This window comes from Synchiropus splendidus, chromosome 17 (assembly GCF_027744825.2).
Source record: "Synchiropus splendidus isolate RoL2022-P1 chromosome 17, RoL_Sspl_1.0, whole genome shotgun sequence".
Lineage (NCBI taxonomy): Eukaryota > Metazoa > Chordata > Actinopteri > Syngnathiformes > Callionymidae > Synchiropus > Synchiropus splendidus.
The window spans coordinates 20,053,999-20,068,330 of NC_071350.1; the positions used below are offsets into that span (position 1 = coordinate 20,053,999).

The 14,332-nt window shown below is 55.7% G+C and overlaps 1 protein-coding gene across 3 annotated transcripts in view; it reads right to left on the minus strand.

The window, feature by feature from the left end:
• The window catches only part of cadm2a (cell adhesion molecule 2a), a 101,732-nt gene that overhangs the window by 22,118 nt on the left and 65,282 nt on the right, over positions 1-14,332 (minus strand). For 2 of the 3 annotated variants that reach the window (XM_053847546.1, XM_053847548.1), the window contains exon 2: positions 2,522-2,548. The exons of the other annotated variant lie outside the window; for it this stretch is intronic. In XM_053847546.1, the coding sequence (XP_053703521.1) occupies positions 2,522-2,548 (27 nt within the window). The remainder of the gene's footprint in view (positions 1-2,521; positions 2,549-14,332) is intronic. 3 annotated transcript variants of the gene reach the window in all.

Here is a 14,332-nt window from a genome sequence, read left to right on the forward strand (position 1 = left end):
GTGTCATGTGTCCTCTCAGAGGTGAAGCCTGATGAGTGGCATTTCCCTTCCTTTGTCTGCTCTTCCTCCTCCATCCACCTTCAGATTCAGCTTGACCCTTGGTCCTCCCCCGTGATGAGCGGGTCACGTCGTGAAGAGTGATGCACCGCATCACAGCTCGGTGAGATGGTTGTAGAGAACCTTCAGCAGAGCTGTGGGGCAACCAGGACTCACTCTCATGGAAGAGGCTGCGACGGCGCTGAAACCATCACCTCGGAATGAATGAATGGTTCCATCCTTCCAAAAAGAGGGAGCAGTTTTGTGCTGCACTCACCTCCTGACACAGGGAACCCATGACCAGCTGCTGCTCCTCAGATATCCAACCAAGTCATGGCGTGTGACGTGTGGCAGCGCTGGATGAAACACGCACATCCTGTTTACGGCAGCGGGCTCGAAACAAACAGCTGGCCAAGACTTCCTCCAGTGGGGGGCGCTCCAGCTCTCACCTCCTGAGGGGGAGGAGCCCAGGTGTGTCTGAGCCGCGGCGCCGATAAGAGCAGGGCGGCGCTTCCTGTCTGCTCCGCGATGTGACCTTTCCAGCGAGAGCCGGTGGAGTCCGCCAAGCGTTCTTACTTAGACATTCAAGACGCCGAGCGAAAGAGACAAATACAGGCAGACGCACAGACGGCCCACAGCTAGTGACCTTTATCCCAGGAACACAGCTCCACTGAGCAGGAGAAAGATGAGGAATAGCTGGGAGATGTTTCTGCGGGAGCAGAGACACCAAGGCTGCTCTCATAGTGGAAGATCTTCTTTATCATTCTCACAACAATGAGCTGCTTTCCAAGAGCCTCGTGTTCACCCCCGCCCCGCAGGGCCGCACCTTCCACACTTCCAACACCAGCTGCAGTCTTGTGTGGGACCATGGCTTCCAGGCTTTTAGCTAGGAGGGCGTCCGCAAAACATGACAAAATGTAGCTTGGTCGCCAGATGCCGCCATACACCAGCAGAATCTGGCAGCCAAGCTACTGTCGAGAATCGGGCGTCCATTTTTTCATGTTTTGCAGACGCCCTCCAAGCTTAGAGCCTGCTCTCCGCAGTCTGAGGAACCAGGCCTCGTGATTGGCTGACATCTACGGGGCTTTGTTTTTATTTTTGTTTGACAGTAGATAGTTGCATGAAATGTTTGACATTCACATTTATTATGTTAATACCCTGAGAAATGCTGCTCACCACACCTTCAGCTGGAATGAATTGCTGAAGACCAGCCAATCACAACGCGTGGTTCATCTAACGTGGAAGTGGTGGGACCGCTGCTGGCAGAGGAGCGAAACCACAGCGAGCGCCGAGCCTCCTCAGTGGTCAGTGTGGCGGCGGGGAAACTTCCTCACCTGCAGCTCAGGTTGGAGCCTTTCTATCCGCCAGCACGTCCTCCTCACACAGCACTCTGAGGCGGGAGTCAGGGCTCTGCCGGTCCTTACAGAGGCACAAGGAAGAACTGCACCGACCAGCTGAGGCCCCAAACCACAGCTTTTATCACTCAATGAAACCCAGGAAACTGGAACTGGATCAGAAGGTATGGAAACTGCTACAGGGCAGTGTTTGGAGTGAAGACCTCCATATTCAGCTCATGAACAGCTGGGAGGGAAGGGAGTCCCACAGAAGGACATGAAGGGTGAGGGGGCAGGCACCTGCGTTTGGGCCGTAGCTCGCTGCTACAGACGAGGAGGGACCACGTCAACAGAACCGGACCCCGCTCATTCAGCAGAGGACTGGAGGAACGGTGTCGCACCGACTTCTCTGGCCACAGCAGTGTCATTACAGTCACAGCTGATCCTGCGTCAGTCGGGCTAAACTTTTCTCTGCATCATCCATCAAACTTTCCTCACTGTTCCGACTGGCGCTGGCAACTCATTAGCGGGTGCAGCAGCGAAAGTGCTCAGCGAGGAGCGGCGCATCTCTGGCCCCAAACACAGACAGCCTCTGGTTCCGACCCGATCAATGACGGCAGCGCCAGCGAAGGCAGCAATGGCTTCTGTCTGAAGTTGTTTTTTATTTTTAGACTGAAGTCAATTGTTTTCAGATTCAAGACACACAAGAGCAAACAAAGAGGGTCGTTTCAAGGTCGTGGGCCTGGAGGCAGAGACGAGCTACAGCGAAGTGACACAGACATCACAGAGGCAGACATGATGATGATGATGACGACGGTGAAGGACACAGCACAGGTGACTGGACAACATCTGCTCTGTCACTTTAAAGATCTAATGTCTAAAAGGTGCAGCTCATCAATGATGCTAGCGGCACCAAGCTAAGCTAGCAGGCGCTAACAAGATGCCTGTGTTGAGAACAAACGCATCCATGTGATCACCAGCCCGTGACATGTATCTCCAGTGGATGGACTCTCAAGTTAGACTAGCACTTGGTGAGTTCATGGTCACATTTTGAAGCTGTGATTCTAACTACTGTCTTCTAGCCTAAGACGTGACAGACGCTCGGTCTAATGTGTGGAGGAGCTACTGGGAGCATCGCCGCCACCACTCACCTCGGACTTTGCCTTTGGAAGCCACCACTGCAGCACCAGAGCAGACAAGAGGACGGACAAGGGCAGAGGCAGAAGCCCGAGAGCAGGAGGGAGAGAAGGACAGAGACACAAGACATGGAGTCAATGGTTAGACAACAGAGGGAGGAGGAGCGTGGCGCCGCCGCGGGAACAGACGGGATGGTCCCGTCCTGGCACGAAGATCTTGTCAGTGAATGAGGACGCTACAGTCGCTTCTTACTGAGTTCGACCAGGAAGGAAACCACGGAACACATGGAGACGCAGCCGACTCACACAAGTCATGACTGAAGGCTCCGTCGCCAACTTCAACAACAAACCCCAGGGTCACCTTCTGAGCTTGGAAGCTTCTTCAGCGTGAGAGCACGGAAACACTCGCAAGAGGAGAAACCAGCTGAAGCAGTTCGGTCCATCTATGTGAGGAAGTAAAGCCATGTTTTGCCACATGCCACAAGACAGAGACGGAAGAGAGGGAAACGTGTCATGGACCTGCAGAGGAGCGGACTCACACAGTCGGATGAGGGCATGAAGCAGAGGACCGGCGCCGTTGCACTCTCACTTCCTCGCCATCAGCCCACCAGCACCTGCATCTGAAAACCCAGTCCAGCTCTGGGCGGAGCCGAGGTTTTAGTTTACAGTTCAGTTGCCAGGTCTTGCCAGGTCTGAGTTCATCCCAGCATCATCCGACAACATCAAGGACGTCGCCCGGCAACAGCAGCCCAAGCTCACGCCGTCTCCTCAACATCAGCAGACCTCAGTGACCCGGGGTCATGGTCTCTGGAGGAGCAGAGGCACGGCAGAGAAGCTCCAGCGGCTGCTGCGTCAGGTGAGCCAGCGCCAGCACCAGCCACTCACAGCAGACTCAAAGGTGAGTCACATTCTTTCAGCTTCATCCTTGGCGCTCCATCACTGACTGAGCTCGGATCGCATCATCGATGGCAGTGAAAGCAGCCGCATTTCACCCACGTTTGAAACCTCACAAGTGACTGGGAAAGAGCAGCCGCGACCGGCAGAGTCGGGACGTTAGCTCTGACCCAACACAACTCGTGGTGACGACCCACAACTGCCCTGGGCAGCACCGGCGCTTGTGTGCGGGAGAGAAGACGAGAGGGAGGAACGGGTGTTGTTCAAGGCAATTTGACACCCGCTGACGTGTTGATCCAGATCATGAGCATTAAACAGCGTGTCACAGACGACACCTGCGCGCGGCGTCCTGACACTGACGGCTGTGTGAAACCTCCACCGCTGACTTGAAAATCCGCTGAGGCGCAGGGCGGAACAGAGAAGCGCCGCTCACTCTGCAGCCGCCGTGCGTTACCAAGCAACTGACACGAAAACCTCCAGCCCTTCTGGTGCTCACTTTCACTAACGGATCATTCGCTCCACAGCTGGAGCCGCGCCGTGCCTCGCCACCCAGCCGCTGCCTGAGCGCCGTGTTGGGGCCCGCGTTGTTCTGGAGAGTGGCTTGTTTGTTCTGGGTGTCTTCAGCGGTGAATTCAGAGATCCACTGGACTTGACCAACACAGCCATCACACTGGCATTTTCCAGACGTCCTTCCTCAGACTCGGACAACAGAGGTCTGGTGGAGACTCGACAGTAAATAAAAAGGGACTTCATGATGGGATTTTATTCTTGGTAGACACTTTGTTTCCTACACCAAAGAGGATGCGACAATGTTTGTCTATTTATTTCCAAAGTAACCTTAGAATTTATAGGGTTTTTTTTGAGACTTCAGTGAAACATTGGGGAGGAACAGTGATGACCCCCGGACCATGTGGTGAGAGCTAAGCCACCATCCACTCCTGCAAGACAGTTCCGGACCACCACTGCCACCTACAGACCCATTCCAGCATCAGAATAGCTGTAGGGCAACGGTATTGTTTTGAGAGAGCCGAGCAGCTTGGCGCTCTGCAGGGGGCAGTGTTTCAAGAATGTGACTGTGGAAGGACGGACGGGTGTAGACACACTTCCTGCAGGTTCTGGGCTCAGCCAGAGGAGAGGGAGGACCAGGTTCAGTCCGTCAGGCGCCAAAGGTTCCGGTGAAAATGTCCCATGGTTGAACGTCCATCTTCGTGCACATTAGTCTTGAATGGTTCCTTTAGGTCCAGGAGATTTGTTCACGGTCCTCACAAAGACTCACAAGCACATATCAATTCCCACACAACACCAGACAGTGACTCATAAATCCGCCCGAGCAGAAGCAGCTCAGGAGCGATTGCTTCAGGGTGATGGACACCCTCAAAAGCCTCCTCACTCTGCGACAGCGAGGACGCCAGCCTGCTGGGGGATGATGGACAGTCGTGTTCCAGCCCATAACTCTGCAGAGGCCTCTTGTTTCCATGGCCTGCTCAAATGAACGTTTGAAAAGGTGAGGCTCCATGCTGACAGATGCTGCTCACCAGCCCTTCTTCAAAGGCGGAGCACGGGAGCGAGGCGGGCGAACGCGAGGCAAAGCTGCTCTCCTCAGCACACGCAAGCCCGGCTCCGTACATGGTGCCCCAGAGGCCCAGATCCAAACCCTCCTAGGGTGCTGTCTTCCAGAGGCTCCCAGGAAAGACCTCCGAAAGGTCCCGGGTCGGACTGTTCTTCACAGTGAAATCAAACTCTAAAGTGTGGGACGCACGATGTCAGGGGGAGGGACTGGTTTCTCTCCCGACCTCGGCTTCGCTGATGGAGATCACTCGTCTTCTTGGCGGATCAAAATGCAGTCGTGAGTTCCTCCAGCCCCAGACAGGTTCTAAAACAGCCGCTCTGCCTCTGTCTTCTCGCAGGCAGCAGAAGAACAAGTGGCGTCAGCAAACCAGCCGCCCCGTGGCCGTTGATCCCAAATGTGTGTCAGAGTGTTATGTTTGGACTGAATTATTCAAAGGTCAGAGCACAAGAGCGCCGCGGCAGGAGAGCGGGTCAGCTCCGCGTGTCCCTGTGTGGAGGGGTGACCCCTGACCTCGGCCTCAGGGGAGCGCTGGGCCACAGGCGGCGCAGCCTCAGTCTCAGGTGCCTCGCGCCTTTGTGGTCGGGTCTATTTTGGGATGGTGTCTGGGGCCGGCACAGACGGGAGCGGACCTTTCCACCGGGAAGCTCTTCAAAGTGCTCCAACAACTGTGTGTCTTATTTAAGCTCACAACACCAACGGAGGGACACAAAAGTGGGCTCATCCCCTTCCCTTTCTTCCAGCCAATCCCGGCCCCCACCAGGCGGGGGAGACATTTCACATCAAAACACTCATCTATAGCCAAGCGCTACAGAGGTCCCAGTCCAGAACGTCAAGATTTCTAGTGTTCAGCGTACGACGCTGGGCCAGAGAGAGGTTGGAAATAATGCAAAGATTTGAGATGCATCACAACACAAGCGTGTTGTTCTCTGTGAACATCAGGACGGCGACTGTTGCTCCGGCACCTTCACAGGACAGTTCAGGGAGGGATGAGTGACCAGCCAGAGACGTGTTCCCGGCCCTCGGAGGAGCCGACGGTGGAGGGAGAGCAAACAGAGGCGCAAACCTTAAATGACCAACCGGACGCGTTTATCTGCTCCGTCTCCGTGTTGAAGCGTTTACTCCATTTATACTGCGTCCTCCATTATTCATGCAGCTCCGGGGAGGACATTCTCCCTCAAGCTCGCCAGAGAAGCACATTCCCATAAATAAAACACACTGAGGCAAAGTGGGGCAGGAAGTGGAGGAGAGTGCAGTGAAGTGGGCTCTTCATGAAGCCGCTGCAGTGGGTCCAGGCCAGCCGAGCCTCCTGCTCTCATCCATCGTCCAGACGTCTCCTTGGACCAACAGCTCCACATGATCTTCTCACTTCTGTCCATGATGGGAGCCAGGAACTAAAATGCTTGTTTTCCATGGCCTTATTGAAGATGTCACTCAGACTTTGAGGCTTTAGAATTTGTTGATGGTCCCTGACTGATGGCGGCTCCTAGCATTAGCGCTGCCTGTGAGAGTGTGCCCTCCATCACCTCACGGGGACCTGCATGTGTTGATGTGAACCAAGGCAGAGGAGCGCCTCAGAGAACCTGTGAGGACCACTCTGATGTTGGGGCAGGCTTTGACTTCCGGGGCAGAATCAGAGCGACGCGGCGCTCTCATTTGTAAAAGGAAGTATTTCCCTCTCTTAAACACCCACCAGGCTCCTCGCTGTCATTTGTTCCGACGCTGCCTGACGTTCCTCTCCTCGTGTTTGTCTCACCCTTTGCCAGAGGTGCAAATTGGACACAGATAATTGAACACTGCTATCCAGGGAGGGAGCTGGCGCCATCTGTTAAATGTCCGCCCCCAACATCACACTCCACCTGAGCACTGCACAGCGCAGCACTCAGCTGGTCCACAGCACACCTGACTCCTGACTTTAAAATCCCAGTCTCAGTTGGGGTTCAGCTTCAAGCGTGCAGTGAGGGGAGCTCCTGTCACCAGGCACCAGGCTCCGGACTCTCCACACGGACTCTCCAGGGTCATGACGGCGGTAATCCCACTGCTCAGAGCTCCAGGCCACTCGCTCGCAGGGCTGAGGTGGCCATGGTCTGTCCATCTAGCAGGAGGACGCAGCACCTGGAGTCAGGTCAGCCCACCAACACGGAGCGTTTCAGAAGCAGGCGCAGGTGAACACGGCCGATTCTCCTGCGGCAAACCCACAGCGGTGCCTTCCCTCTGACCTCAGACCGACTCGCTCCAGTCTGCCTGGCACTCGGGCACCAGGGCTCTGTGCTGGGCCCCGTGCTATTTTTAGACGGGGTCAGTTTTAAACTTCCTCACAGTCAGGTGGAGCTCAGGCTGGTCTGATGGAAGGTGTCAGGTGAGAAGCGTCTGGGTGAGACTGAGCCGCCTGCTCTGCCTCCGCTGCTGGAGCCGCCTGCCCTGCCTCCGCTGCTGGAGCCGCCTGCCCTGCCTCCGCTGCTGGAGCCGCCTGCTCTGCCTCCGCTGCTGGAGCCGCCAGGGGCTCCTTGCCGAGGTTTAGCCGATTGAATTAGGGATTGGCCGTTCCCTCCTCACACCCAGCCTCCTGACCACTTCCTGTTTCCGCAGCTCCCACCGGAGAGCTCTGCTCCATTCAGCAGTAATTGAGTTGAGGATGCGAGTGCACGGCTCCACGGAACCAACGCCGCCGGCTGTGAGTCGAGCGACGAGAGACTCCACTCTCCGTGGAGTTCTAACCTGACTCAGGTCAGACTTGTGGTGGCTCTGCAGCATCTTCAGCCTCTGGTCTCCTCAGACTCCTCCGCGTCTTCCAGCTGCCGTGAGGCTCAGCAAACCACCGCGGGTTTCAGAACTGAGCATTTCATCATCCAAACTCTGATGCTGGGCAGGAGATCCAGGCTCCTCCCTCTCTGGCGCTGATCTAATGAAGGCTCACGTGACGGACGACCTCAGACCGACTTAACTGACAGAACCACAGGTCCTGCTCAGCTTTTTAAGCCAAGGACAGACGGACTTCATGGATCCCAAACTCAAGTTTTCTCCAATTCGCATTCTTGTCTGTTTTCACTCGCACTTTGACTCTCGCCTCAAACCTACTTTTCTAATGACCTTGAAGGTCGAGCCGATCCAGAAGCAACACATTTGAAAGCAGAGCAGCGGCCAGAACCGTCATCGTGGTGGCCCCCAGCAGTGGAGCCGCCCGCACACGGACTGGACTCAGCACGTTCAGGAGCCAAGAACAGACCACAGAGCAGTGTCTGACAGCAGAAAACAAGAGTGTTGCAGGGAGGAGGGAGAAACTCTGCAGCCAACCTTCAACCTTCTCATCCTTCACAATCCACCTTCAGTCGGGCTGCAGGGGCCCAGAGTCAGACTGCAGGGGCCCAGAGTCGGGCTGCAGGGGCCCAGAGTCAGACTGCAGGGGCCCAGAATCGGGCTGCAGGGTCCCAGAGTCGGACTGCAGGGGCCCAGAGTCAGACTGCAGGGGCCCAGAGTCGGACTGCAGGGGCCCAGAATCAGGCTGCATGGGCCCAGAGTCGGACTGCAGGGGCCCAGAGTCGGGCTGCAGGGGCCCAGAGTCGGGCTGCAGGGGCCCAGAGTCGGGCTGCAGGGGCCCAGAGTCGGACGGCAGGGGCCCAGAGTCGGGCTGCAGGAACGCTCCTCCTTCCTCCCCACGCAGTGACGGCGGGAGCGACTGGTGCTGGGCAGGTGGTGAGGAGAGTCAACAAGTGGCTGCGTGTGCGTCCGTGGCACGTGTCTGTGTGTGTGTGTGTGTGTGTGTGTGTAGCGATGAAGAAAGATCCATCCCGCAGTAATGAGAGAGAAGCCAACTGCTCTTCCATCTGGCAGGGAGAAAACTTTCCACTTCTCTCTGGGCAGCTTTCCTTCTCAGCCCTCATCATCATTTGCATCCGCATCATGAGGTCTGACTTTGCCTCTCCTCCGTGTTGATGTTAGCACCCACACACTGCTGGCTGGCTCCGGGCCAAAGAACATCTGCTGGGGGACGGTCCTCACAGGCACCTGCGTGTTCCTTGCTGTGACACCGTTGGAGCGGTGTTAGGACACACGGACAGCAGTCAGACTCTGGACTGGATTCTGGGCTCCTGACTGGTGAGTCTGGGTTGGTTCCATGTTTCCCTTCCCACAGCTGGGACTCACAGACCTCTGCTGCCAACTGGGCCTGCTGCTACAACAAACCATGGTGGCGCCAATGTGGCTCATCATGAATGGAGTCCTCTGCTGGGCAGCGGCCAGAACCGCATGATTGAGAGTCCAGTGAAAGTCCAAAGCGAGCCTCACGTTTGGGTTTCGTCTGCCCGGTTGTGTGTTCATCGGTGTCCAGAATAGAGTAGAGGTGCTGCTCTCAGGACGACACTCGGGGAACAGCGTTCATTCACCGCGGTGTTGTTCAGGCCCATTGATGCTCTACCTTCCATACGGACCCGGACCTGGACAGAGCCCTCCTGTGTGTGACTCAGCTGCGTCCCACTCCTCCTCTAACACCAGCACTGGGTCGTGAGCTTGATGAGGTCATGCGTAAAGACGGCGTGTCATTGGCTGCCGTGCTGTGTCATGTTTGCTGCATATCCAGTGTTGGAGACAACGTTTTGGAAATGCCAGCTCCAGCGTTTCTGCAACCTCTTGCATCGGTGCTGATCATCTCACTTGGTTTGGTGAAACCAATCAAGTCCTGTGGTCTCCTGGACATCTCTCCACACTTCATCTTCCCACTTGGTTTCAAGTCAGCTCCGGAGCTTCCTGGGTTTGAAGGGGTCATGTGATCAAGTGGGACGCAGCCCAGATGAAGCACTCTTCTCCAGATGAAGCACTTGTCCCCTGCACCGCTTCTTTATCCAGATGATAAACCGGAACAACACTGAAGAACAATGCTCCGCCAGCCACTAGTTCCAGAAGATTCCCACTTCTTTTGCATGGTAAACACCGGCGATCCACGCATGTGCACCGAAGGGCCTGGTCAGTCGGGGACCTGGTCTCTCCACAGAGAGGAATAATCTCCTTGTTAGAGCAGAAAACGAAGAGCCCAGAGAGTAAATGCAAATGATGTGCTGGAGGAAGCCGGATGATAAATGCTTAGGCTAATGCGAATGTCAGCTATAAACTCTGATTTACATATAAAATGCAGCGTTAATGTGGGTGGCAGTCGCAGCTTCTGCTTCCAGGGTTTCCCTCGCACAGGACGGACTCCCTGCAGCCGCTGAAGGCTCCTCCATCTGCAGCCAGCGCCGAGCGAGCACGCCGTCACCACCTACGCTGCTGTGCTCTGGTGACCGTTGTCGGCGTCTCGCTACACCGCAACACCATGCAGTCACAGGTGAGTGACCTCAGTGAGCAGCAGAGTTCAGGGTGGAGAGGAACGGAACCAAGCCACCAACAGACGCTTCAGTGGCTCACACTTGCTCAGGGAGCTCCCTGTTCTGGTTTCTGGTCTTGAACCCGGGATGCCTCTGTCAGAAGACAGCAGGGCCTCACTGGTTGTTGGCAGCAGTCGGGAGTGTGAGATGCAGCATGCAGCAACTGTTCTGTCAAAAGGACTCAACTGAAAAACACGGCATCAGGCTGAGATCGGAGCATCCCTGAACTATGGGCTGCTTTGTCCTCAGAAATGCCTTAAAATGCAGGGCAGAAGTGAAGGCACCAGCGCCCAGGTCGCTGAGACGCCACATGAAATGGCTCATTCAGGCTGAGGCGCTGGTTGATGTGGCGCTAATCTGAGAGCCTGCTCAGTCACGGAGCCGCCGCCACACTGGCGGGGGGACAGAGATGATTGCACACAACATGCCTTTCTCCGTCGTCTCGGACTCTGTGAGTGACAGGCGCTGCCACGGGAAATGGGTAATGATGAGGCTGCTGGCAAACAGGATGATGAGCCATGAGGGAGCCGCGCTGGCAGCCGGCCGCTGAACGAAACAGCGTTTACGTCGTCGGACGTCAGCTGCCCTCACACTGACAGCAACACAACTGGAGGGAAGAGGTGCCTTACATCACCCGGGACTGTCGCTACACTGACGGTGACCAGGGGAGGCGCCAGGTAGCAGGACAGGAGGGCCACACAGCGCTTAAAAAATATTCACATGGAGGAATGGAACCTTTCAGCGGTCTTTGAACTGGACTCTTTGTGTTGGACAGAATCCTCAAGTCAGATAGAGATCCAGAATCTTCCAGCAAGTCGACTGACTCGAGTCACTGAAGTCACATGACACCACTGAGAACTTGGAGCAACTTTGACAAACATGGCTCCTGTCTCACACGGATGGATGAGGCTCCTGAATCCGTCTGTGGTGAGAGTGACTTTTGTCCACTGGAGGCCACCGTCTTCAGGTTTCTTCTCCACTGACTCCACTCTTCATCCCCTCAGCTGACTAGCGTCTCCTCTCTGTGGTCTGAAACCCGACCGTCCTCTCTCCTCTGCGTGACTCCGCCCCCCCACATCTGAAGAGAAAGCAGCTCCTCAACATCAGCCAGCTCCAATAGTTCCCTTCAGATGGCAGCTCTTCTAGTTGCTCTTCCTTCCACGCTGTGGATGTAGCGCCGTCACTGGGCGCACGCTGGTCTGCAGCAGCGGTCCCAGTTGGAGAGCCTGATCAGAGGACACACCTCCTCAGTCCTGTGGTTGGCTCCAGCTCCTGAGGGCTGCAGAGCTCGCAGCGTCCGCCGCTCCGCTGAACAAGAGTGAACCTGTCATCCGGCTTCAAACTTTAATGTGCGCCTGGGCTTCATCGCAGCTTTGCTCTGCAGCGAAGGCACATCGTGTCCAACACGAAAGCTCTTAAGCTCAAACTTGTCTCTGGGGTCCAGATACGCTCTTTCAGCTGACGCTGTTCAATATCCTGGGAGGGAGAGGAAGCGGCATCAGCACTGTGCCGCACATTCGAGCGGCGTGTCAGGAGGAGACCAGCAGGAGACGCTCCATTCACTTAAAGGCTCACAAATATCCGAGGAGGACGACAGCGGACCAACGCAGCGCTCAGGCTGGCGCTGAGGTCCGGCGCGTCACGGTTGGCCACAGCTTGTTAAAGAGGAAAAGCTTCCCCGCCCCCTCAGACGATGCAGACACCGTCCACTGGGGACACCATTAGAGTGATGCAGTATCTGGCTTTCTGCTGACAACAGCAGGCCCCTCATCCCTGCCTCATTTATGGTCGGCCATTACAGATATTTACTGCCCCCACCCTCAGCGGCGCGACCCCCGCTGACCCCTCGCGTCTCACTAACCGAGGGTCAGCAGCAGCAGCAGCAGGGACGGCCTGGCTGGACCCGCTGGACTGTGCTGTGCTGCAGCCGCTGACTTGGTTCCCTGCACCTCGTCTGACTTGCTAGCTCGGCTGTTGCTGTTTCTTAGAGTTCCAGTTCAGTGAGTTTCACAGGAAACACGGCGAGCTTTTCTCTTGAATCAAGCCGGGGCTGCCAGGTAAGCTGTGTCCGCCTCACCACCTCCCACTGAGCGCCTCGGTCACAGTCACGGAGGAGTTGGAGCCGCGTAGTCTTCAAAAGTCTGCCTTGGTTTTGTTAGTGAAGATGACGCGTCTGACGGACGAGCAAAGCCCTCCACACCATGGTGGAGTGGTGGGAGAGAGTTCCCATCCCAGATTTTAAATTCTTCTCAAGGACCAGTAAAGAGCTGCGTTCTAAAGAGCCGCAGCTCTCCGTCAAGTGTTTCATGCTCCACGGGGTTGATACATGTTCCTGGACGATGTGTCCAGTGTGGAGACAGGAAAGGTTTGACACCTCAATATGAAGAGAAAACAGTCAGCACATGGAGCTAACGGGACGCGTCTGCACACAGAGGCTGCGTTAGACACAACAACAGAGCGCCCGGTGGGTCAGCTCATCGCTCCGCGCACGCTACGTTTTTTACGGCTTTTTTCGGGGGCGTTTGAGTCCTGGATTTTCGTTCGAAATCCAAAGGAAAAAAATCTGTAAATATTTGTTTGAATTCCGTGACGTTTGAAAACCGAGCTAGCACTGTACTTGTTCAATAATGGATGGTGTCGCAGTATCACGGTGCGATGATATAAGCAACTCCAGGTGAAACACAGATTCAAAATAGCTCCAAACAAAGGTCATCGCCACTCGTCGACTCATCAAAAAAACCAAGGAAAAGCGTGGTCAGTTGCAGCCCTAGCAAAACACCTACATATGCTACGGACGGGCCGACATGGCCTCAGTTCTGCCCCCTGCAGGTCTCAGCCTGCACCTGAGGAGCGCATCGCTCCAACACGAGCAGTGACTCACTCAGGCCAGGAAGCCAGCTGACAGCAGCCTGGATCGATGCCTGGTTCTGCTATCACCAGCAGGGTCCGGAGAGAAGAGGCAGCTGAACACATTGATTTCAACAAGAAGAGAAAGAGAAGATCTATTTACTTGTTTTTCCTGCTCTGGGGCCGCTGTCCTCCTCCTGATCTCTCTCATTTCCTCCCAGCAAGCCTCCGTCTGGACAGGAGTCTGGAGGCCTCTCACTTTCTGTCTAACCGCTGGTGTTTTTCTGCCTCTCCTCGTCACTTGACTGGGCCTCTGACGTCAGCAGCATGATCACCGCTCCCACCACGCACGACAAGACACCTGCATGCTCCCCACCTGTCAGAATTACAGCCAACACTGCTCACAAGCTGAGCACAGGCCGACTGAGGCTGTTGCCACAGCATGTTTCCTGTGTGCTGCAAGTTTATTTTTGAATCATTTCACTCATCTCACTTTCTACATGAGTCCGTAACTACAGCCAAGTGAAGGAGAATGAAGTCGGGATGGCACTGGCCCAGAGCGGGCAGTGCAGATGAGCCAAGGTCGGCCCTCTTCACCTGACACAGTGGCGACCTCCAGAGTCAGACCTGTCCTCCTCAGAGGTCTTGAGTCGGTCAGAAGAGACGCCACCTCGACCCCTCCCCACCGCTCCACTGGTTGTTGAGGACCACCTGGCTCCAACTCCTCCCCTCCTCCAACACCACTCGACAGATTTGCACTGGCTAAATGACTTGGATCTCATGGAGGCTGAAGCTAATTCACTGCGCCTCAGCCTTTGTTTACACTAAGCTTTGCCCCAAGGAAGGATAAAGAGGCTTTAGTGAGAGCAAGTGTGTATCTGCACATACAGAAGTCCGCAGACACAAAACATGCCTTTTTCAACTGGATTAGTCGGCAGATCTTCAGCGATACCAGTGTCACGCAGGCAGACAGCGCAACACCTCCCACACCGGCCTTGAACAGACCTCCTCCTGGAGCTGCAGCGCAGAGGACCTGCTCTGATCACTCCACGTCCTCGTGTCTCAGCGGAGAACTCAGTCAGCTCAGTGGCCGCCGTGTGGTCCAAATCGACCCTGCTGGATCTGCGATCCACCAAAAACCAACTTCTGACTCCACGTCCA